The sequence below is a fragment of the Bufo bufo genome, chromosome 7 (assembly GCF_905171765.1).
Source record: "Bufo bufo chromosome 7, aBufBuf1.1, whole genome shotgun sequence".
Taxonomy (NCBI): Eukaryota; Metazoa; Chordata; class Amphibia; order Anura; family Bufonidae; genus Bufo; species Bufo bufo.
In genome coordinates this window covers 144,763,061-144,787,480 of record NC_053395.1, presented here as the reverse complement: position 1 = coordinate 144,787,480, position 24,420 = coordinate 144,763,061, and the positions used below count along the sequence as shown (strand labels likewise).

At 43.5% G+C, this 24,420-nt stretch overlaps 1 protein-coding gene across 1 annotated transcript in view; it reads right to left on the bottom strand.

Moving 5' to 3' along the window:
• Nucleotides 1-1,675: 1,675 nt before the first annotated feature.
• Nucleotides 1,676-24,420, bottom strand: part of NDUFB3 (NADH:ubiquinone oxidoreductase subunit B3) — a 33,959-nt gene continuing 11,214 nt past the window's right edge. The window contains exons 2-3 of the mRNA XM_040439240.1: nucleotides 21,116-21,254; nucleotides 1,676-1,895 (exon numbers count right to left, since the gene is read on the bottom strand). Coding sequence (XP_040295174.1) covers nucleotides 1,739-1,895; nucleotides 21,116-21,252 — 294 coding nt within the window. The 5' untranslated portion in view covers nucleotides 21,253-21,254 and the 3' untranslated portion in view covers nucleotides 1,676-1,738. The remainder of the gene's footprint in view (nucleotides 1,896-21,115; nucleotides 21,255-24,420) is intronic.

The window sequence follows — 24,420 nt, the reverse complement described above, 5'->3', positions numbered from 1 at the left end:
GGGCGCCCTCTCCACTTTGACAGAGGCATACAGTGAAAAAACCATCACGTCTACCTGGCCCTGTCAAAGTGCAGAGGGCGTGGCTGTTGCAGAGAGCTGATCTGTGTGTAACAGCAACGCCCTCATTGCTCCTAATGGTTCACTTGCATATATTAAAGAGGACCTTTCACCTAGATATCTTTAATCTAATTATTATCCTACCTTATAGTGCAGCCCCCACTGATGTCTTGGCACTCCCCCCCCCCAAAACAACCCCCGTTCATCCTCTGTAGTCCCCGTATCTTTTGGCGCCTCCTATGTTAATGAAGCTACTCGGTTATAATAGGCGTGGACTTGTATTTCTCCTGGGTGCGGTTATCTTCTCCCTAGCTGCAAGCGAATCCAATCAGAGCACCCCGCTCTTAGCCAGGGAGAAGGAGCTCAAGTTCTCGTGAGAATCGCAGCTCCTTCTCCCACGAGAACTTGAGCTCCTTCTCTCTGGCTAAGAGCGGGTGCTCTGATTGGATGCGCTTGCAGCCAGGGAGAAGATAACCACGCCCAGGAAAAATACAAGTCCACGCCTAGTATAACCGAGTCGCCTCATTAGCATATGAGGCGCCAAAAGATATGGGGACCACAGCGGACGAACGGGGGTTCTTTAGAAAAAAAAATATATAATGTGCCAAGACATCAGTGGGGGCCGCACTATAAGGTAGGATAATAATTAGATTAAGGATATCCAGGTGAAAGGTCCTGCTTAAAAAAATAAATAAAATTCCAGCAATGTGGACACTTATGAACATGGGACCAACACAGAATCCTTCAGCTGCCAAGCGCACATGCAATATGTCAGCCAGTTTCATAGGTACAAACCTGCTGACAGGTGCCCTTTAACGCTGCCAGGTCCTGTATCTCAGCTAAGTAAAAATCCACTACAAACTGGATTGAGGATATACCAAAGATGGAAGAACTCGCAGCATCACTTCATGACATAACTCTTACCTGTTCTTGGATGCCAAATATCCATTTCAAAGGCTTTGCAGAAGATTGGGTTCTTCTGAATAAAGGTGGATAACAATAACATTAATGTATGTCTAAACCTAGGTTCTGTGCCCTATGTCTCGTCCTCACTATGGACTTGAAGCATGCTTTGTATTTTGCATCCCCATTCTTTCTGTATCATTACTCCAGCTATATTAGGAGCCTTGATTGCTCAATTTCAATTGACATTTTCCTGGGAATGCTGCATCCTTGACATCACCTGCATGTTTTTCTTCTTCAAAAAGATGCAGAATTGCTGTGTTTTGTTTTTTTTTGCTTATTTTTTTTTTTTACATTGTAGGCTGGTCGGATTTTTTTTTTTAAAGAAGTTGGACAATCCCTTTAAGGGGTTAAAGGGATTTCCAAGATCACCATTATGGTCTACTGCAGATAAGGAGCCAGCCATAGACGTTATTGGAGGGAGAATACACATACACTTCTCCACTGAGAAGAAGGATTTGGACAACCCTGACCTCAGGAATGGTTGGGAAACCTGATATTTATGGCACATGGAGCTGCCAAGATGGCAGATTTAAAGGCTTTTCATAAGAAAAGTTTTAGCTGCATTTTCAGACTGTTATAAATGTTCCACTGTGTTAAATCATCAAACGAACCGTGCAATAGCATGAAAATACATTTGTCATTTAGAATAACAGAAGTTTCATAAATTTTATTTGTAAATTACAGATTTATCAACAGTCAGTGTGTGATCCCTCGTTCAATGGTGGCCACCATTTTTCTTGGGAGGAAAGAAAGCATATTCTACGCCAAGTGCAACAACAAACGCAGCAAAGCCCCATTTGAATCCTTTGAAGACAACCTGGCTTATGGTAACTGGTTTAGAAAAGTCTCCCATGTATCTCCAAGCTTCATTCCTAGAAAAAACAAAAACAAAAAGCAAAACATAACTATAGAGTCAAATATATTTTACTTGTTTTTGCAGGGGCAAGCGGTTAGCGAGCAATTCCTCTCTTAGGCTGTTTTCACATGGCCGTGTGATGGACACATTTCCCGTACTGACCTAGATCACTATGATACAGTGAATTTTGCTCATGCGAGCTGTGGTCGCTGTGGGAAATGTGTCTCTGCATTTTTCTTGGTCCCATCAATGACTATTCTTGTCAAAGAATGAGGTATATTTCCACTGGACGCGGAGGTCGAGTGGAGGGGGGGACCATAGGCGCAAAAACGCAACCAGAGTTTTTACAAACCAATAGGTTTTTTTATTGTTATCGTGACAACGCGTTTCGGGGTTCTGCAGACCCCTTTTTCAAGTCTTAAAAACATACACACAATCACACAAATTAAGAACACACTGATGGGCGTCAGGTTACAAAAATGTATGATAAAAGGGATAATAATAATAATAGTAATAATATGACCGTCACGAGGAGGGTCATTCAGACTTAGATATTGATGTAGATCTGAATGAATAAAAGAGTACATAAATACAATGAAATCAATAAATAATGATTAGTAAATGGATATAAATTGTAAATAATATATATATATATATATATATATATATACATACATACATATATACATATATACATATATACACACATACATACACACACACACACACACTATAAGAAAGGCGCCGGTTGGGATAAAAGCAGGATTTTATAATCAAATGATTCCGTGGCTGATAATATATAGCTGGTGATAGATGGCTATTTTGTAGGGCGAGTCTAAACGTAAATCTTAATATTGATGTGCAATACAAATTTATATGTAGTTAAATATTTAATTTGATTACGCAAAACTCGATTGGTCCAAAAAGACGCAGGATCAAAGGTGCATTACCACTGCAGCGTCGCTCGTATAAGTTTAGGTGGTTGGTAAGGTAGGGTGAATGGACCTAGACAGGTAGTGATTCACATAATAGCAGAAAAAGCGAAAAGCATGATATGAGGTAAAGTGGTTAAAGTGAGAGCTGGGGGCGAAAGGCATGAAGTGGTATATTGCAAGGGGATAAGAAAAGAGGGGAACAGGGATGAAGAACGGCGGTGGGGGTCTTACCGGTGGGTGATGCCGCTGGTGGAGAGTGCGCTGCTCCCAGCTCCTGGCACGTGTGGCGTCCAGATGCTGTGCTGGGAGCGCCCGCTGGGCCGGCAATGAGGCGGCGGAATGGGCGGCTGGGTAGGGCAGCGATGGCGCGACCGCCCCGAATGGGCGGAGCTAGCTGCTAACCCATTGATGGTGGAGTGGGTGTGTGTGGGGGCGGAGCCTATTGCTGTGATGGGGAAGGCTGCTATGAAGTGCCGACGCATCGATGGAGGGGAGTGGGGTGGGCGGAACTAAGTGATGCGATGGGGAAAGGGGGAGAGAGTGCTGGGCTATAAGATGAGAAGGCGACATGAGCAAGGACTGTACCTGATGGGGAATGTGACCGCGGTTGTGCTAGGGATGAGGGTGATACACAGACCGTATATGAATGGGAATGACGGGGAGAAAGGAGGGGAAGGGGAGGGCTGGAAGTAAAGGGATGAGGGGGCGGCATTGGAGGTGGGCGGGGACGGTGTCTGAGGTTGGGGGGTGGAGCCAAGAGGATGCTAGGAAAGGGGGATAGAAACAGCGAGGCTGCTGGGAATGAAGGGTGGATATGAAGGGGAGGGGTGGGAACAAAGCGATGCTGGGGATATGGCATGTGTAACGGACCGTTTCAGCAGACAAGGGGTTAAAATCCGTTTAGGCGATATGCCCCTTTCTGAGAGACAGGCCCAGCTACTGCAGAACACCAACGTCCCGAACTGGATACAAAGTAGCACTCCAAACTGGAACCTCACGAATAGCTGCTAGCAGACGAACAGGAATCAGCTTACACTCCTGGCAATCAGTCTCTAACAGCATACAGCGGATCCCCCCAATAACGAGACAAGGCTCCGTGTTGAGGGTCAAGCAGTGGTCTGAGGTCCTGGCACACCCAGCCTGTTTTTTATTACAGTTGTTGCAATTACAGGTCCGCCCACAGGGAGGTATAAAACAACCAAGCCCATCTGGTGTACACGCCACTAGGGGACCAGAATGAAGACTGTGACATAGGACAGATATGCAGCACTTTAGGATACACAGAGACAATACATCCCCACAATGCATCATGGTTTCCTCCTCTCTGCCCTGGAGACACCCGAGGCATAATCCAATTATCTCTCAAGACAAAGAGAAATCACCAATACACATGTGGATATAACAGGACAGACATCACCATTTAAACACACAATGGGACAATGGCACAATAGAAACACACCCAGCATATTCCTCCCAAGCTGACAAGTTACACTTATTATAAATTGTTACAACTTTGTGAGTTTACATTGGCCATACATATAACTTACATCAATTTAAACAGTATAACTTGGGGACAAACCTATCCAAAATTCACTTGAATAGGTTCAGGGGTTTAAAAGTTAGTATGGGCCATAATCCTGAGGCAAGAGGCTGATAAACAGGCCTCTCCAAAACCCAGTGGCGAGGTTGGTTTCGCCACAGCATGATGAAGAGGATAATGTGGATGTGAATATGAGAAGAGAGGGAGTGGCAATGGAGGTGGGCGGGGACGGTGTCTGGGGTTGGCCCGAGTCCAGTGGAAATATACCTCATTCATTGACCCAGACTGCGGCTTGGCCCCTGCCAAAGGTGAACGTGGACGCAATCAGCAGCACCAACCAGTGATACGTAATCACTCTTATTCACCTCCATTTCAGTTGCACCGAAAAATAGGTGCAACAACAACAACAAGTGAGCAGTACCACTCTTCCTGTTTTTGGAGGCTCGTTTTTAACTTATTTACCCTATGAGCACCTTTTTCTTCCTGTGGCCACATTTTACTATTCTTGTCAAAGAACCTGAATCAGACTGATAGAAGTGTGTGTGTGTGTGTGTGTGTGTGTGTGTGTGTGTGTATGTCCAACTTCTTTTGACAAATGTATCCTCTGTCAAAAAAAAATAATCAGGAGAGGGGGATATAAAACTGACGACACCAGGAAAACAGGAGGACTCAATTTTTTTTTTTTTACCATTTAGACGGCAAATAAACAGCAGCTTGTAGTCCCACTGGCTATGAATCTACAGGAATCAATGAGAATTCCTGACAGCCTATATGCACACCAGCACAAAATTCACTATTTTTACAAGACTGATCTGCAAACTTAGCCCCAAAAAGGGATGGGCTTATCCATTTTTGCAACTGGCATTTCCATTATGGAGTGGAGGCCTGACAGGATAGAAGCTGGGTAAAATAACTGATCTGGGAGATATTTTCAATCACAATGCAATTTGTGTAGAAAAACTGACATAGTTAGTGTCTGAAATGTTTTTTTGCCTCGTCTCACAAGGGGGCACAGCTTAGTTGGAAACAGGGATTGTTTAAGATGCAACAATGTACACAAAAATTCTGCCATAAAGTAAGCCTAACAGGTGATATAGACTTGTGCAATCCATGATTTTTCTACAATTTGGCATTAACCCTTTAAAGGGGTTGGCCACTATATAAGTACTTTACATAAGGCCTCATGCACACGACCGTTGTGTGCATCCGTGGCCGTTGTCCGTTTTTTTTCGCGGACCCATTGACTTTCAATGGGTCCGTGGAAAAATCGGAAAATGCACCGTTTTGCAGCCGAGACCGTGATCCGTGTATCCTGTCCGTCAAAAAAATATGACCTGTCCTATTTTTTTGACGGACAACGGTTCATGGACCCATTCAAGTCAATGGGTCCGTGAAAGAACACGGATGCACACAAGATTGGCATCCGTGTGCGTGATCCGTGGCCGTAGGTTACTTTCATACAGACGGATCCAAAGATCCGTCTGCATAAAAGCTTTTTCAGATCTAAGTTTTCACTTCGTGAAAACTCAGATCCGACAGTATATTCTAACACAGAAGCATTCCCATGATGATGGGGACGCTTCTAGTTAGAATACACTACAAACTGTGTACAAGACTGCCCCCTGCTGCCTGGCAGCACCCGATCTCTTACAGGGGGCCGTGATCAGCACAATTAACCCCTTCAGGTGCGGCACCTGAAAGGGTTAATTGTACTATCATATCCCCCTGTAAGAGATCAGGGCTGCCAGGCAGCAGGGGGCAGACCCCCCCCCCCCCTCCCCAGTTTGAATATCATTGGTGGCCAGTGTGCCCCCCCCCCCTCTATTGTAATAATTCGTTGGTGGCACAGTGTGCGCCCCCCCCCTCCCTCTATTGTAATAATTAGTTGGTGGCACAGTGTGTGCCCCCCATCGGCCCCCCCTCCCTCTATAGCATTAACAACATTGGTGGGCAGTGTGCGGCCTCCCATCTCCCCCCCCCCCCCCCCATCATTGGTGGCAGCGGAGTTCCGATCGGAGTCCCAGTTTAATCGCTGGCGCTCCGATCGGTAACCATGGCAACCAGGACGCTACTACAGTCCTGGTTGCCATGGTTACTTAGCAATAGTACAATAGTAGAAGATTCATACTTACCTGCTGCTGGCTGCTGCTGCGATGTTCGTGTCCGGCCGGGAGCTCCACCTACTGGTAAGTGACAGGTCTGTGCGGCGCATTGCTAAATGAACTGTCACTTACCAGTAGGAGGAGCTCCTGGCCGGACACAGACATCGCAGCTCCCAGGTAAGTATGAATCTTTTACTATTGTACTATTGATAGTAACCCGCTGCCACCAATGATCGGGGGGGGGGGGGGGATGGGAGGCCGCACACTGGCCACCAATGTTGTTAATGCTATAGAGGGAGGGGGGGCCGATGGGGAGCGCACACTGTGCCACTAACGATTTATTACAATAGAGGGAGGAAGGGGGGGGGGGGCGCACACTGTGCCACCAACGATTTATTACAATAGAGGGAGGGAGGAAGGGGGGGGGGCGCACACTGTGCCACCAACAAATTATTACAATAGAGGGAGGAAGGGGGGGGGGGGGGTTTGGCTGCACTGGCCACCAATGATATTCAAACTGGGGAGGGGGGGGGGGGGGGTCTGCCCCCTGCTGCCTGGCAGCCCTGATCTCTTACAGGGGGATATGATAGTACAATTAACCCCTTCAGGTGCGGCACCTGAGGGGTTAATTGTGCTGATCACGGCCCCCTGTAAGAGATCGGATGCTGCTAGGCAGCAGGGGGCAGTCATGTACACAGTTTGTAGTATATTCTAACTAGAAGCGTCCCCATCACCATGGGAACGCCTCTGTGTTAGAATATACTGTCGGAAATGAGGTTTCACGATCTAACTCATATCCGACAGTATATTCTAACATAGAGGCGTTCCCATGGTGATGGGGACGCTTCAAGTTAAAATATACCATCGGATTGGAGAAAACTCCGATCCGATGGTATAAAAGGGACTCCAGACTTTACATTGAAAGTCAATGGGGACGGATCCATTTGAAATGGCACCATATTGTGTCAACGTCAAACGGATCCGTCCCCATTGACTTGCATTGTAATTCAGGACGGATCCGTTTGGCTCCGCACGGCCAGGCGGACACCAAAACGACTTTTTTCATGTCCGTGGATCCTCCAAAAATCAAGGAAGACCCACGGACGAAAAAACGGTCACGGATCACGGGAAAACGGAACCCAGTTTTGCGGACCGCAAAAAAATACGGTCGTGTGCATGAGGCCTAACATTGTTGGAGGCAGGGTAAAAAGGAGTATCCAAATATACTTTATTTAAAAAATCTTTCTGGTAATATTTTTATAGTAGGCCATGCCCCCTGAGTCCCGTTCTGCCAGTTCGTCCATGGCTGCCCGCGACATGGAGGAGCTTAAGAGAAAGCTCGTCCATGCCTGTAATGTTACTGCACATGCGCTGCTTTTACTAATCTGCCTAAGAGCAGCGCATGTCCAGTCTTCCCTCCATGACTGTGGGGATCAGAACCTTCTAAAATGTATGTATATATAATATCCCTACCTAAGACAATCGTCAAAAAAAAAAAAAAAAAATGATCCAAACATGAAGTAGACATATAAGGAATGTAAAGTAATAACTATTTTTGGAGTTATTACTATCTATTATAAAAGTAGAGAAATTGAAATTTGCTAATTTTTCTAAAGGTTTTGTAAATTTGTTTTTTTTATAAATAAAAATGAAATATTTTGACTCAATTTTACCACTGTCATGATGTCATGAAGTACAATATGTGATGAGAAAACAATCTCAGAATGGCCTGTATAAGTAAAAGCGTTTTAAAGTTATTACCACATAAAGTGACACAGGGCCCCTAACCTGAAAAATTTTGTCGCCAAATTTAAAATACATATAATTACGGTAGAACACAAAAAAAAAAAAAACAGACAACACGTCTTACCTAGGGTTGTCACGATAACAAAATTGTGGCTCGATTTCGATACCATAATAAAGTATTGCGATACTCGATACCACGTGAAAAAAAAATAAAACACCAAAAAAGCTGCATGCATTCCAGATTTTATGGAACGTCTGGACCATAATAGAACAGTCCTAACCTAATTTTTGTCAGGACAAGGTGACTAAAAAATGGCAAATTGCACGTTTTTTATATTTTTTTCTGTTACGGCGTTCACCGCATAGGAGATATTTTTTAATATTTGAATAGTTCACACTTTTTCAGGCGTAGCGATATGTAATTTTTTTTATTGTTTATATATTTTATATGTAAAATTGGGCAAGGGGGTGATTTAAACTTAATATTTTAGTGTTTTTTTTTACTTTTTATTTAATAACTAACTATTTCCCCCCTTAGGGGCTAGAACCTGGAATCTTTCATCCCTTTTCCTATTCACCCTGATAGATCTCCATCAGGGTGAATAGGACTTTACACTCTCCCTGTGCATAGTGCACACAGCAGCAGGGAGCCGACTATGGCAGCCAGGGCTTCAGTAGCGTCCTGGCTGCCATGGTAACTGATCGGAGCCCCAGGCTTACACTGCTGGGGCTCCAATCGATACTGCCACTGCCACCAATGATTATAATACTTGGGGGGAGGGGGGTTGGTTCACTGTGCCACCAATGAATATAGTTTATGCTTAATACAAACGCAGGCTGCGCTGCGGGTGCCGGCTATATCCCATACCCGGCACCCAGCTATTAACCCCTCAGGAGCGTCCCATGTCACCTCATTTCTGAGAGGCAGAGCAGCGGAGGGTCTAGGCGCAAATGGCGACAAGACAACAAAGTCTTGTCGCCATTTAGCAATTCTAAGTTGCATTGGCGACCATTTTGGTCGCCATCTGGAGCCCTGTGACATGTCAGATTTGGTAAAAATGGCTTGGTCCTGAAAGGGTTAAAGGGACCGTCCAGATCGGTTGACATATTCTCAGGATAAGTCATCAGTATCTGATCGGTGGGGTCCTGACAACCGGCATGCCCGCTAATCAGCTGGATGGAGAGGAGGCAGTGCTCCATGCGAGCGCTGCTTCCTCTTCATTACACTGCTTGTCGTCTCGTAAGTGCATGTAATAAAAGTACTCACTCCATTCAGGTGAATGGAGCCAGTGCTTGCAATTATACTACGTCTCTGATCCAGAGGAGACAACGCATAGTGTAATGACCAGGAACCACCGCCTCCTCTTCATAAAGCTGATCGGCAGGGTGCCGCGTGTTGGACCCCTGCCGATCAGATATTGATGACCTATTTTGATGATAGGTCATGAATATATATGGAAGGACAACCCCTTTAACCCCTTCAGCACCAGGCCATTTTCCAATTTTTAACTTTTGGCCTCCCCGGAGCCATAACTTTTATAATTTTTCATTCAAAAAAGCTGTATGAGGGCTTGTTTTTTTTTGCGGGACAAATTTTTTTTATTTTCTATTGGCACCAACTACTTTTGAATTTGATGTAGTGTAAAGCTGTAAAATCCAGATGGGGTGTAATGTAAAAAATAACTCAAAATCTGCCACAGTGTAATTACAATGATACCACATTTGCAATTTTTTTCTTTTAATACTGAAAAAGATAATTTCTAAATTTTTTATTCTTTTCTTTGCATCTCCATATTCTGATCCCCATTTCTGTTTTAGAATTATGTCTACGTTGATTTGCTCGTTTTTTGCTTTGTGATCTGTAGTTTTATTATTTATACCACTTTGGAGTGTGTGGGTGACTGGGTTTTTGATTACCTTTTATATTTTCTTTTAATGAAGCAATGAAAAAAAGTCAAATTGGCAATTTTTGTTTTTCAGTTATACTGTCCACCCTATGGGATACATATTTTAATAGGGATAGCTTTTTTTTTTTTTTTTAAAGTGGCAGTGCCAAAGATAATTTATATTTTTACTTTATATTTATTTTTATCTTTATTTTGGAGAAAGAGGGATGAGGATTTTAATTTTAATATTTTAAAAAGCCCGCCTTATTTAAAAGCCCTCCTAAGGGATCTGAACATACGAACTTTAGATTGCTTCTCCTATAGACTGCTGTGAATTAGCATTTGCAGGCTATGGGCTCATGCACACAAGTATGTGTGCCCGTTGCTGTATTGCGGACAGCAAACATCCCATTGACTTGGTGGGAAGTAATAAGCTAAATGAAAACTCCACCGGATCGCAAGAGCATCTGTTCCCGCACTCTTTTTGTCCGTTGGATCCAGTGAGAAGTAAACTAGCAACTTTGCGTTATTTTTGTTTGCCAGTAAATCTATTTGTGGAATACCCCATCTTTTGACAAGAGAGTCGAATATCTCCTTTTTTAGGCTCCACTCCCCTGGATACAATTTTTTGCGACTTCGATAATCCGCCCTGGCGTCTTGTGTCCCTTTTACAAAGACTGCTGATGGAGAGATGACATTCTTTTCCGCCCAGAAGAAAATCTTGCTGCTTAGGGAGTGTAAGATTTTGCTTTTTGTTCCCCCATGATGGTTTAAGTATGCCACTACTTTTTGTTGTCTGATCTGATCTGTAGGTTGTAACCCTTCAACGATAGAAATACGATAGAGCTTCCCAAACTGCTCGTAGCTCCCGGTAGTTTGAAGTCTGTCTCCTCTGGACTTGAGACCATTCCCCTTGGGCCAACATACTTTGCAGATGAGCCCCCTAACTCCAGAGGCTGAACGTCCGTAGTGAGAATTAACAGATTCCTCACAACCCAAGGGACTCCTACTTTTAAGTTGTGCTTTCCCCCCCCCCCACCATTTTAGGAATAATTAAGATATCCTCTGGGATTAGAATCAACTTGTCTAATGATTCCAGAGTTCAATCCCAATTCTGTAACATGTGTCTCTGAAGGGGTCGGGAATGTAAATGGGCCCATTTTACTGCTGGGATGCATGATGTTAGAGAACAGATGAGGGTCATAGTTTGACAGATAGTATGGGATTTTGTTCCCCCTGAAAACTCTTAGGCTGCGTTCACACGGGCGAGTATTCCGCGCGGGTGCAATGCGGTAGGTGAACGTATTGCACCCGCACTGAATCCTGACCCATTCATTTCTATGGGGCTGTTCAGATGAGCGGTGATTTTCACGCGTCACTTGTGCGTTGCGTGAAAATCGCAGCATGCTCTATACTCTGCGTTTTTCACGCAACGCAGGCCCCATAGAAGTGAATGGGGTTGCGTGAAAATCGCAAGCATCCGCAAGAAAGTGTGGATGCTGTGCGATTTTCACGCATGGTTGCTAGGTGACCGTCTATTCACTGTATTATTTTCCCTTATAACATGGTTATAAGGGAAAATAGCATTCTGAAAACAGAATGCATAGTAAGTGATCAGTTGAGGGTTAAAAAAAATTAAAAAAATTAACTCACCTTCTCCGTTTGTTCGCGTAAGTCCCGGTCTCTTCTTTACTTCTCAAAAGATGAACTATGGGCTAAAGGACCTTTGGTGACGTAAGATCACATGCTCCAATCACATGGTCCATCACCGCGGTGATGGACCATGTGATTCGAGCATGTGATCTGACGTCACCAAAGGTCCTTTAGCCCATAGTTCATCTTTTGAGAAGTAAAGAAGAGACCGGGACTTACGCGAACAAACGGAGAAGGTGAGTTAATTTTTTTAATTTTTTTTAACCCTCAACTGATCACTTACTATGCATTCTGTTTTCAGAATGCTATTATTTTCCCTTATAACCATGTTATAAGGGAAAATAATAACATCTACACAACACCGAACCCAAACCTGAACTTCTGTGAAGAAGTTCGGGTCTTGGTACCACAGTCGGTTTTTTATCACCAGCGTGCAAAACACATTGCACACGCTCGATAAAAACTGAACATCGGAACGCAATCGCAGTCAAAACTGACTGCAATTGCATTCCTACTCGCGCGGGTTTGCCGCAACACACCGGGACGCATCCGGAACTAATCCGGACACGCTCGTGTGAACCCAGCCTTAGGCTGGGTTCACACGAGCGGATGCCGTGCGTGGCATCCGCTCCGTGAAAGAGTGCCAAGACCCGATGCAGACTGCAGAGGCACGGAGCATTAACATGACTGATAATGCTCCGTGCCTCTCTGTGATCTCTTTACTACGGAATCACAGTGACAACTGTGATTTCGTAGTAATGAGGTCACAGAGAGGCACGGAGCATTATCAGTCATGTTAATGCTCCGTGCCTCTGCAGTCTGCATCGGGTCTTGGCACTCTTTCACGGAGCGGATGCCACGCACGGCATCCGCTCGTGTGAACCCAGCCTTATTTGTGATTGAATCTTTTGTATCTTGTCTTCCGGCAAAAAACACATCTGATTGACTGAATCCAACAGTATGCCCAGGAACACTATCTTTTGCGTGGCAATAATCTGGGATTATGATCCATCCCAGGACCCTCAATCTGTCTCTGGTTTTCAAAAGATTATTTTCTAGGTCTATTTTGGTATCGTCCACTATTAAAAGATCGTCCAAGTATGGTATGTTTAAGACATTTTCTTTTCTCAGAGGCATTAATGTTTCCAACATTAAGTCTGGGCGCTGTCGTTATACTGAAGGGAAGAGCCTAAAATTGGAAGTGTTTTAGCTGGCCCTGAATCCACACCTCTATTCTTAAGTATTGTTGGGAATCTTGGTGAATAGGTATATGGAAATATGCGTCCTTTAGATCTATTGACGCTAAAAATACACCTTCCTGTAGAACACTGACATCCTTTTATCTTCTGGGAAACTTTGCTTTGAATCAGAAACCTTCTGCAGAATTTTCTTCTAAATCTTTTCCGAAAAAACTCTCCGTAGAAGGGAATATTACATAATCTGGCTTTGGAGCTAATATCCCCCAACCATGATTTTAACCATAGCTCTCTCTTAGAGCTATTGGCCAGAGCCGTTGTCCTTGCAGTAAGTCTGACTGAGTCCACCGTAGTGTCAGATAATAAATCCACTGCCTTTAACAGTAGTGGAAAGGAATCTGCAAACTGTTCATATGGAGTATTTGATTTTATTAAATCTTCTAATTGCACCAACCAGCTTTTCAAGGACCTAGCTACTGAAGTGGCTGTAATATTAGGTTTGAAAAATGATGCAGCCGCGTCCCAAGTTTTTTTGAGGTTTGCATCCACTTTTTTTATCCATAGGATCGCGTAGAGATCCTGTATCCTCAAATGGTAATGACGTACCTTTTGCCAATTTGGAAAGGGAAACATCAATTTTGGGACAATTTAAGATTGTATTTTTTTTTTTGTAAATTCTTTATTTAGAATTTTTCAATTCAAGACAAGACATGAATCAGATATTGAACAGGGTACACTAAGTAAAGCGAATAACCTCGCAATGACAATTTGTTAAGTCAAATAAACAATACTCAATGAGAGATCACAGACATATGTGGAATAGTTTAAAAAAACTGGAGCGTCGGCAGACGTATAAAGGAAAGGAGAGAAAGAGGGGAGAGATATATCAAGGAAAAAGGGAAGAGGGAAGGGAAGGGAGGGAGGGGAAGGAGGAAAGGGAAGGATAAACAAACCTCGCTCTTACGACTGGGATAAGAGAGACCTTTTATCAGCGGATAAAGCGGAGTCATAGAATTCCAACCAATGACTCCAAGTTTTAGTAAACACCTTCTCAGTATGCCTTATTGACGAGGTGAGGTCTTCCATTCTCATGGTCTCCTGGATTTTGTTGATCCACATGGCTACAGAGGGAACAGACGGTTGCCTCCAAAGGCACGGGATACAAGCTCTTGCGGCGTTCACCAGATGTCTTACCACAGATTTTTTTTTTAGGTGGAGAGAGGAATCTCGCACTGATGGAGCAGGAAGAAAGCAGGCGTCTTAGGGAGGGTATATGAGGTGAATTTAGATGTAATCAACCACACCGAATCCCAGAAATCCGACAGATGTGGACAACTCCAGAATGTATGTAGGATAGTGCCTCTCTCGGAGTCACAACGCCAACACAAAGTAGAGACTTGAGGAAAAATGGAATTAAGTCGAGTAGGGACCCTATACCAACGGGACATAAGTTTGAATCCAGCTTCTTGGACATTGCTAGCAATAGATGTTTTGTGAATGCACGTATACAATCTTAATCTTTGTTCTGATGAGAGTGCAATATCTAGATCTGCTTCCCACTGAGGGATATAGTTGGGAGGAGGTTGGTTGGGAGGATTAAGTAGTAAGTTGTATATTCAAGAAAGGGTACGTCTCGACACCCCTGGTTGATCGCAAAGAAACTCAAAATCAGTCTTGTCAAGGACGAAAGATTGTGCTGGATAAGATTGTATTTAAATCCTCATCGTCAAAAGGCAATCTCTTTTTAATGGTTCTAGCCAAGAAGACCTTCCTATCCAGGTTTTTCCATTCTCTTAAAATTAAAGAATGAAGGTTTTTATGTACCAGGAATAGCCTCTTTCTTTTCCTCTAAACCTGAAAACATTTTGTCCAGAGCAGACCTCTGAACTTTTTCTTCTTTCATTTCCATTGTGACTGACAGCTTTTAACAATTCATTAATGTCTTCAGAGGAAAATAGATACTTTTTAAAATCGCAATCAGAATCACTAGTTTTTTTCATCCTGTTCAGGAAAATCTTCAGAGGATGAGGCTGAAGAAGAGGGTGATCTTTACCTAGACCTATGCTTAGACGTAGATGGGTGACTGTAAGCTGGTGAATAATCCGCCAAGGCGGAACTTAGTTTCTGCCTTATCATGCCCTTCATTTCATCTCTTAAAGAAGGTACTGCCTCTCTATGTCATCAGTACATTTTTTACATAGCTTTTTGGAGTATTTATCTGGAAGCCTGGTTGCACACACACCACATCTAAGAGGCTTAGATTTTTGTACTATTTTTGACTTCACAGACATATCCTTGACACTCTTATCGTACAAGGGAAAGAGAAAAGGCATATTAACTCCTTCACACATTTTGACGTACAGGTACGTCGTTGCGTGCCAGGGGATATATGGAGCGGGCCTCTGCCTGCTCCATACACACAGCATCCGGCCGCACTGATAAGAAGCGGCGATCGCGCCGCCCCTGCCAATTAACCCCTCAGGTGCCGCGATCAAGGCTGATGGCGGCTCCTTCTTCCTTCCGATCAGAGCCCCCGCAGTGAAATCGCGGTGCTCCGATCGGTTGCCATGGCAGCCTAGACGTGGCTGAAGCGATCCAGGCCTGCCATGGCTTTCTCCATACTGAGCTATGCATGAGGCATAGCGCAGAATGAAGTGTGTAAAAATCCTATTCACCGTACTAGATTTCTATTATAGTGAATAAGAGAGGATCAAAAGATCCCATGTAGCAGGCCCCTATAGGGGCTAAGTAAAAAAAACACCAATATATTAAAAGTTTGAATCGCCCCCCTTTCCCAATTTTATATATAAGAATACATAAACAATAAAAAAAAAAAAAAAAAAAACATTGGGTATCGCCGCATCCGAAAATGTCAGAACTATTAAAATATTTTTAAAAAATTCCTGTGCGGTGAACATAGTAACAGAAAAAAAATGAAAAACGCAATTTGCTATTTTTTTGTCATTTTGTCCCCCAAAAAAATTTGAATAAAGGTGATCAAAACATTGTATATACTACAAAAATTGCATCAATGAAAACTACAGTGCGTTACGCAAAAAATAAGCCCTTATAAAACTCTGTAGACCGCAATATAAAAAGTTATGGCTGTCAGAATATAGCGATGCAAAGAAAATGTTTTTCCAAAGGCTTACATTTTTTTTTAAAGTAGTAAAACCCAAAAAACTAAAAACTGTTATTTTGGTATCACCGCATTCGTATTGAGCCGTAGAATAGGAACGTCAGGTCATTTTTCGTGCATAGTGAACGCTGTGATGTTAACCACCTCAGCCCCCATGGCTTAAACACCCTGAAAGACCAGGCCACTTTTTACACTTCTGACCTACACTACTTTCACCATTTATTGCTCGGTCATGCAACTTACCACCCAAATGAATTTTACCTCCTTTTCTTCTCACTAATAGAGCTTTCAGTTGGTGGTATTTCATTGCTGCTGACATTTTTACTTTTTTTTGTTATTAATCTAAATTTAACATTTTTTTTTGCAAAAAAATGACATTTTTCACTTTCAGTTGTAAAATTTTGCAAAAAAAACGAGATCCATATATAAATTTTGCTCTAAATTTATTGTTCTACATGTCTTTAATAAAAAAAAAAAATGTTTGGGTAAAAAAAAAAAATGGTTTGGGTAAAAGTTATAGGGTTTACAAACTATGGTGCAAAAATGTGAATTTCCGCTTTTTCAAGCAGCTCAGACTTTCTGAGCACCTGTCATGTTTCCTGAGGTTCTACAATGGCCAGACAGTACAAACACCCCACAAATGACCCCATTTCGGAAAGTAGACACACTAAGGTATTCGCTGATGGGCATAGTGAGTTCATAGAACTTTTTATTTTTTGTCAAAAGTTAGCGGAAAATGATGATTTATTTTTTTTTTTCTTACAAAGTCTCATATTCCACTAACTTGTGACAAAAAATAAAAACTTCCATGCCCATCAGCGAATACCTTGGGATGTCTTCTTTCCAAAATGGGGTCACTTGTGGGGTAGTTATACTGCCCTGGCATTCTAGGGGCCCAAATGTGTGGTAAGGAGTTTGAAATCAAATTCTGTAAAAAATGGCTAGTGAAATCCGAAAGGTGCTCTTTGGAATATGGGCCCCTTTGCCCACCTAGGCTGCAAAAAAGTGTCACACATCTGGTATCTCCGTACTCAGGAGAAGTTGGGGAATGTGTTTTGGGGTGTCATTTTACATATACCCATGCTGGGTGAGAGAAATATCTTGGCAAAAGACAACTTTGTATAAAAAAAATGGTAAAAGTTGTCTTTTGCCAAGATATTTCTCTCACCCAGCATGGGTATATGTAAAATGACACCCCAAAACACATTCCCCAACTTCTCCTGAATACGTATGTAAAAATGAAAATAGGCCTGATCTTAAAGGGTTTCTACCACCAGAAATACTGTTATGTAGCTGACTGACATTAGCGCCGTTCACTTCTGTCTTCAGCGCAGGCGCAGTAAGGTAATGATGCGATCCTGGTGTCGGATTCCTCACTGCGCCTGCACCGACTACGTCACAGTGAGGAAGCTGGCATCAGGAGAGCAGCCTTCATTTACTGCACCTGCACCGAAGACAGAAGTGAACGGCGCAGGCACGGGATTTCGCCAACGATGCAGGGAACAGTGGCATCAATCAAGAGGAGCTGGGCGAGTTTTCTGGCCGCAGACAGGAAGAAGGACGGGGCATTTCTAGAAGGTAGACGATGACGTGGGGAGGACGCGGAACCGTTCGCCGGGGCTGTGGGAGGTTATTTGAGGATCAGGAGGCGTTCTTGGGCACTGCAGGGGGGCAACACTGGGCACCGGAGAGGGAAAAAAAAACGCCCCTCTGGGCACCTTGGAGTCTCATATCATAAAAAGGGCTTTTATATCAAAAGGACAAAACGAAATAAAGTAAAAAGAAGACTGCTGGAAATAAGGTACTTTAGTGAACATAGCGATGGTGACAGCTTAAAATGGTAAAAGCAGGTGACAGATTCCCTTTAAAAAATTTTGGCACATTTTCCATTTTAATCAATTTTTTCCAGTAACAAAGCAAGGGTTAACAGCCAAACAAACTTTATTACCCTGATTCTGCAGTTTATAGAAACACCCCATATGTGGTCGTAAACTGCTGTACGGCCATACGGCAGGGCGCAGAAGGAAAGGAACACCATATGGTTTTTGGAAGGCAGATTTTGCTGGACTGGTTTATTTACACCATGTCCCATTTGAAGCCCCCATGATGCACCCCTAGAGTAGAAACTCCAAAAAAGTTACCCCATTTTGGAAACTACGGGATAAGGTGGCAGTTTTGTTGGGACTATTTTTTAGAGTACATATGATTTTTGGTTGCTCTATATTACATTTTTGCGAGGCAAGGTTACAAAAAATGTAAATTCTGAAATTTTATCTCCATTTGCCAATAACTCTTGTGGAACACCTAAAGGGTTAACAAAGTTTGTAAAATCTGTTTTGAATACCTTGAGGGGTGTAGTTTCTTAGATGGGGTCACTTTTTTGGAGTTTCTACTCTAGGGGTGCATCAGGGGGGCTTCAAATGGGACATGGTGTAAATAAACCAGCCCAGCAAAATCTGCCTTCCAAAAACCATATGGCGCTCCTTTCCTTGTGCGGCCTGCTGTTTGGCCATACAGCATTTTACGACCACATATGGGGTGTTTCTGTAAACTACAAAATCAGAGCAATAAATATAGAGTTTTGTTTGACTGTTAACCCTTGCTTTGTTAACGGAAAAAATGGATTAAAAATGAAAAAATTTAGCAAAAAATAGCTGTTTTGGCACGGTTTTTATTTTATTTTTTTGACTGTGTTCATTTGAGGGGTTAGGTCATGTGTTATTTTTATAGAGCAGATTCTTACAGACGCAGCAATACCCAATATGTCTACTTTTTAAAATTTTAGGTTTTACACTATACTATCCTTTTTTAAAACAAAAAAAAAACAAAAAAACATTTTAGTATCTCCATAGTCTGAGAGTCAGTTTTTTTTTTTTTAGTTTTTAGCCGGTTGTCTTAGGTAGGGGCTAATTTTTCGCGGGATGAGAGGACGGTTTTATTGGCACTATTTTGGGGTGTATATGACTTTTTGATCGCTTGCTATTACACTTTTTGTGATGTTAGATGACAAAAAATGGCTTTTTTTTAAACCGTTTTTTAGTTTATTTATTTTTTACTGTGCTTATCTGAGGGGTTAGGTCATGTGGTATTTTTATAGTACCGAATATGTATACTTTTAATTTTTTTTATTTTAGTTTTACAAAATAATATTTTTGAAAAAAAAATTTAAATTGGTTTTAGTGTCACCAAAGTCTGAGAGCCATAGTTTTTTTTTTCTTTTTTTCTGGGCAAATAGAATTAAAATTGGGGAAGGGGATTATAAATTTAGTACTCAATGGAAGTGTGGTACTCCCTGAAGCAACCGTCAATGCAGAGGGCCGGATGATCGGGGCACGTGTCACACTGAGTGGTGGCGTCCTTCCGTATCCCCCTCCTGTGACACACTCTGCACTTTCCCAGTCAGAAAAGATCAGGTCTTTGAGGACTGCCTCATAGAACTGCAGGAATTTCCCTGTGTTGCCAGCGCTCCGGGACAGCACAAAAGAGTTGTACAAGGCAACCTGTACCATGTAGACCGCAACTTTTTTGTACCATGCCTGGGTTTTGCGCATGGCGTTATATGGCTTGAGGACTTTATCAGAGAGATCAACTCCTCCCATATACCGATTGTAGTCCACGATACAATCGGGCTTGAGGACCGTTGCTGCGGTACCTCGGACAGGGGTGATGCAGTTACCATGAATTGTGACCAGTACAAGGACATCCCTCTTGTCCTAATATCTGACCAGCAACAGGTTTCCACTGGTAAGGGCACGGGTCTCACCCCTGGGGATAGGTACCTGGAGGGGGTGGGTAGAGAGGCCGTGTTTATTTTTCCGCACGGTTCCACAAGCGGAAGTGGATCTGGCGGCGAGGGACTGGAACAGGTGGATACTAGTATAAAAGTTATCCACGTACAGGTGGTAACCCTTATCTAGCAGTGGGAATCTCGCCCCTCGTACACATGAAACTTGTAAGTGTACCCTGAGGTACTCTCACAAAGTTTTTACAGCTTCACACCATACCTCGTCCGCTTGGAGGGAACATACTGGCGGAAAATGAGTCTTCCCTTGAAAGCAATGAGACTCATCAACAGCGACCTCCCTTCCAGGTACATAGGCCTCCAAAAATTTGGACCTGAAGTGATCGATGACCGGCCTGATTTTGTACAGGCGGTCATAGGCCGGATCACCTCGCGGGGAAACATGCTGCATTATCTGCATAATGCAGGCATTTCCGAATGGCCTCAAAACGGGAACGTGTCAGGCCCATACAGTAGAGTGAGGTCTGGTAGAGGACGTCCCCACACCAGTACTGCCTGACACTGTTTTTTTTTGACTAGGCCCATTGCAGCACGAGGCCCCAAAACGTTCTCATCTCGGCTGCACTGACCGCAGTCCTGTTACCGGACCTAGCCAAATAGGAGCTCGGGTGTTGAGCAATGAACGGTTGGGCAAACAAGTTTGTTTGCTCCACCATCAGATTCACAAAGTGGTCACTGAAAAAACAAACAAAAAAAAAAAGTAATATTCAGTGAAGCTTACTGTGGGAATCTGGATTCCTGGTTGGCCAACAAAGTCAGGAATCACGGGCTCAAAATCCTCTGGGGACTTATCTGGTGGGGGGCTCAGGTGCACTCATCTGGTGGGCTGGAAAACTAGTACGAGGCCCAGGGCAGCTCATACTAGTGTGGGCCACAGGACCCCCCTCGGCATTGTCACAGAATGCCTGCTGCATTATTTCAGCAGGCACTCTGTTCCGATCATCGGAAATACACAGGGCGTACCTGTACGCCCTGTGCCCTTAAGAGGTTAAATAGTGATGACGTGGGTGACAGATTCCATTAAAATAAGTTTGTACATCAGTACATTTCAGGGGAAAAGGATTACAAAACACACTTTACCAAAGTGTGTCATATGTTTACTTGAAAAAGTCCTATTACACTGTTCTTAGTGTCAAAAGTGCAGGGACATCCAATATGCTGCAAGAGAATTTAATCTCACGGTTCCCTGTCTGCCACAAGCCATATGTGCCATATAATCTGTTGCCTGAAGTTTTACCTTAGCCATGGATCTCTCAGTCCCTTTTTTGCAAGCCTCTTTTGCACATCTTCCAGAGGTGTTCCCTCTATTTTCCATAACTTGTAATCTGGTATGTGCATCTTCCCGTGCCCATGGTGTTCATGTCCATGGCCCATACCTGTAACAGATAGGAGTACACTTAGTTCCATCAACAAACCAAGGATGGCTTGTGGCCCCCAAATCCTTAGGATAGCTCATGAATATCGGATCCGTGGGGGTCTGACTTCCATACTGATCAGCTGCTAGTAGGAGATGTGGCCCCCCCAGAACTAAGAGTATACGGAGCCGGAAGCAGACAGCTGCGTCCACTGCGTGGTGGCCAATGCCAGGTTACTACAGCTGTGCCCCCACTCACTAGAATGGCACGGACCCTACACTGTCTGCTTACAGCTCCATATAGTTAGTTTGAGTGGCCACATCTCCTGCTAGCAGCTCATCCCACTGATCAGCTGCTCGCAGGAGATTTCACTACTGAACACGGTATATGGAGCAGTAAGCAGACAGTGTAGTGTCATTCAGTATCGACAGTCACTGGTCACTTCCAGTGGACAAAATTCTACCTTGGTCTTGTGAGAAAATTTCTATTGAGCTGCTGAAACACACAAGGGGCTGACACAGTACAGTGGAAACGTTAACCTTTTATCATGCAAAGAATAATATTTTCTGAAACTAAGATACCTTGTATTACCAAGAAAGGCATTTATATTAACTTAGGCTCCATTCACACATCTGTAATAATTGGTCCGCACCCGTTGCGCAGATTGCGCAACGGGTGCGGACCCATTCATTCTCTATGGGGATGCAATGCACTACGGACGTGTGAATGGACTCATACTGAATGTGACTGATCATAGTAACTAATTTAACATTGGAAAAATGAGACATGGAGTGGTTATTAGGCCCAATCTGCAAGTTCTGACTAATGGAAACTAAGAATGAAGACTGCCACCTGCTGGTAAGCTAAAGTAATAACCTAATAATATTGCAGGGTAGTCATTTCAATGAATATTCCTATATTAAAGGGTTATTCCCATCACAGAAAAGATATGCTAGGACATGGTCAGCTGCTGGGACCCTAATCAATACTGACAGACAATGAAGGGGTCACTGTGCTGTGTCCCCTTAAAAGTTCTTCCCAACAATTACTCCTGGCCATCAGCTATGTAGAGAATGAGCTCCTTGCTCTGGGACTACAGAGCTCCCAAAAATAAACAGCACTAGTAACGACACAAGTCATGTGACATGCCACCAGGGAGAAGAACAAGCACAATTTCGGCACAGTAAGTGTATTAAAAAGTTTATTTTGGCAGGGAATCAATGAAAAAAAGCCTGATAACCTCTTTAAAGAGTATTTGTCACCGTAATTCATTCTGTTTTACCATGATGACTAAAACGAGCCCTAGTTCTCTGCAATTGGTATTATCAATGCTGAAAAATTCTTATTTTTAGTTACTGTATATGTAAAAGGAGGTGCTTGGAGCACCGAGAAGCTGGCCTAGTGCATTGGAGTACCGCTTCACCTCCACCTCTCCCTGCTACCACTCCCGCTCTATGAGAGTGACAGTACCAGATATCCTCACTGCTCCGATGCCTGGCCCTAAAATGTTGCGCACGCGCCCACAGTACTGCCGCCTCTGTGATCTTCCCTGCTCCAATGCAGTAAAGATCTCTAAGCACCTCATTTACTTATAACTAAAAGTAGTAAGGATTTCTCTGTATCAGCAATAGATTTTCAGCTTTAGTTTCAAAACACAAAATCCATGCAGTTTATTGTGCGGATTTCGGTGCGTTTCTACACCAAAAACCGCATGTGTTACTTTTGGTTTTTGGTGCACACCCTTGCACTAAAAAGGGTGAAATCAACAAAAAAAATTAAATAAAAAAATTAAATAAACTATTGACATGACAGAATTCAAAAACTGCACAGCATGTCAATTTCCACATTGCTTTTACTGTACTACGCTCATTTAAAATGGACTGAGGCAATATGGAAAACTGCTCTGTGGTCAGATGAATCACAATTTGAAATTATTTTTTGTAAACCACGGACTCTGTGTTCTGCAGACTCAAGAGGAGAGGGATCATCCAGCTTGTCATCTGCGCACAGTTGAAAAGCCTGAATCTCTGATGGTCTAAGGTTGCATTAGTACCTATGCTGTGGGCAGTTTACACATCTAGAAAGGTACTATCAATGCAGAACAGTATATAGAGGTTCTAGAACAACTCCCATCCAGACCACGTCTCTTTTAGGGAAGACCTTGAATATTTCAGCAAGACAATCCGCATACTGCATTAGGGCTGCAGTAAACGATTATTTTAGAAATAGAGTATTCTACCGATTATTTTTTTTACAATTAATCAAGTAAAAATGAATTAATAGACTGTTTTCCTTTATAAAAACTCATCAGACCCCCTGCCATCAGTCTCCAACACCCTTCGTTCCCCCCTATGTGATCATCTTAAGTGCATCAGTTCCCCCCAGTGCCATCAGCTCCGTTCCCCTAGTGCCTTCAGTGCTCTCGCACCCCAGTGCCTTCAGCTTGCCCCTCCCAGTGCCAGTCTGAGTGATGAACCAGGCGGCAGCAGCTCAGAGTGCCCCGGACAGCAGGAGGTAAGTCATCCAGCCAGAGAGCATTACTCAATGATATATATTACAGAGAAGAAGCGGTGACCCCCCCTGACATGTGTCAGTCTTTACTGTAGTTCCGGCATTCTGTTCATGAAGGCACTCTCTCTTAGGTTCAATCACAATCCGCCTGTGATGAGGACTTCACCCCTGAGTACTGATTTATGGGGGGCTCCCTATAGTAGTTTCTATTTCTATTATTGCTGAGCCTGCAGCTCACACCCCAGTGTTTATTACATATGCTCCCTCCATACCAACTGTGCCCTTCTCCAGACTCTTCAGCTTCTTGCTAATTGTCCCATTGACTGCGGAGTGTTAGTGCCGCTCGCTCGCAATCCCGCCGCTCAGTCAGGATGCTTTTCATATATTGTCAGCTCAGCCGTAATGAAGCTCGCAAGTGCGCATCGCCTGCAGTCCCCGGCCGTCCGGATCCTCCTTGCCCGCACCATGTGACCCCAGATGTCTGCAGTGTGCTCATGGCAGCGTTCTTACTCCTACTTTGATGCTTCTTACAGTGAGGTTGTGGACAGAGTGGCCAGTACTTACCTTTCCTGTAGGGGCACCGCTCCTCCGCCGTCTTCTCTGCGCGCTGCACTGCCGTCCTGATGTCACACAGCGTCGGGTCATAGTGCATGTATGCATGCACTATGTCCTGACG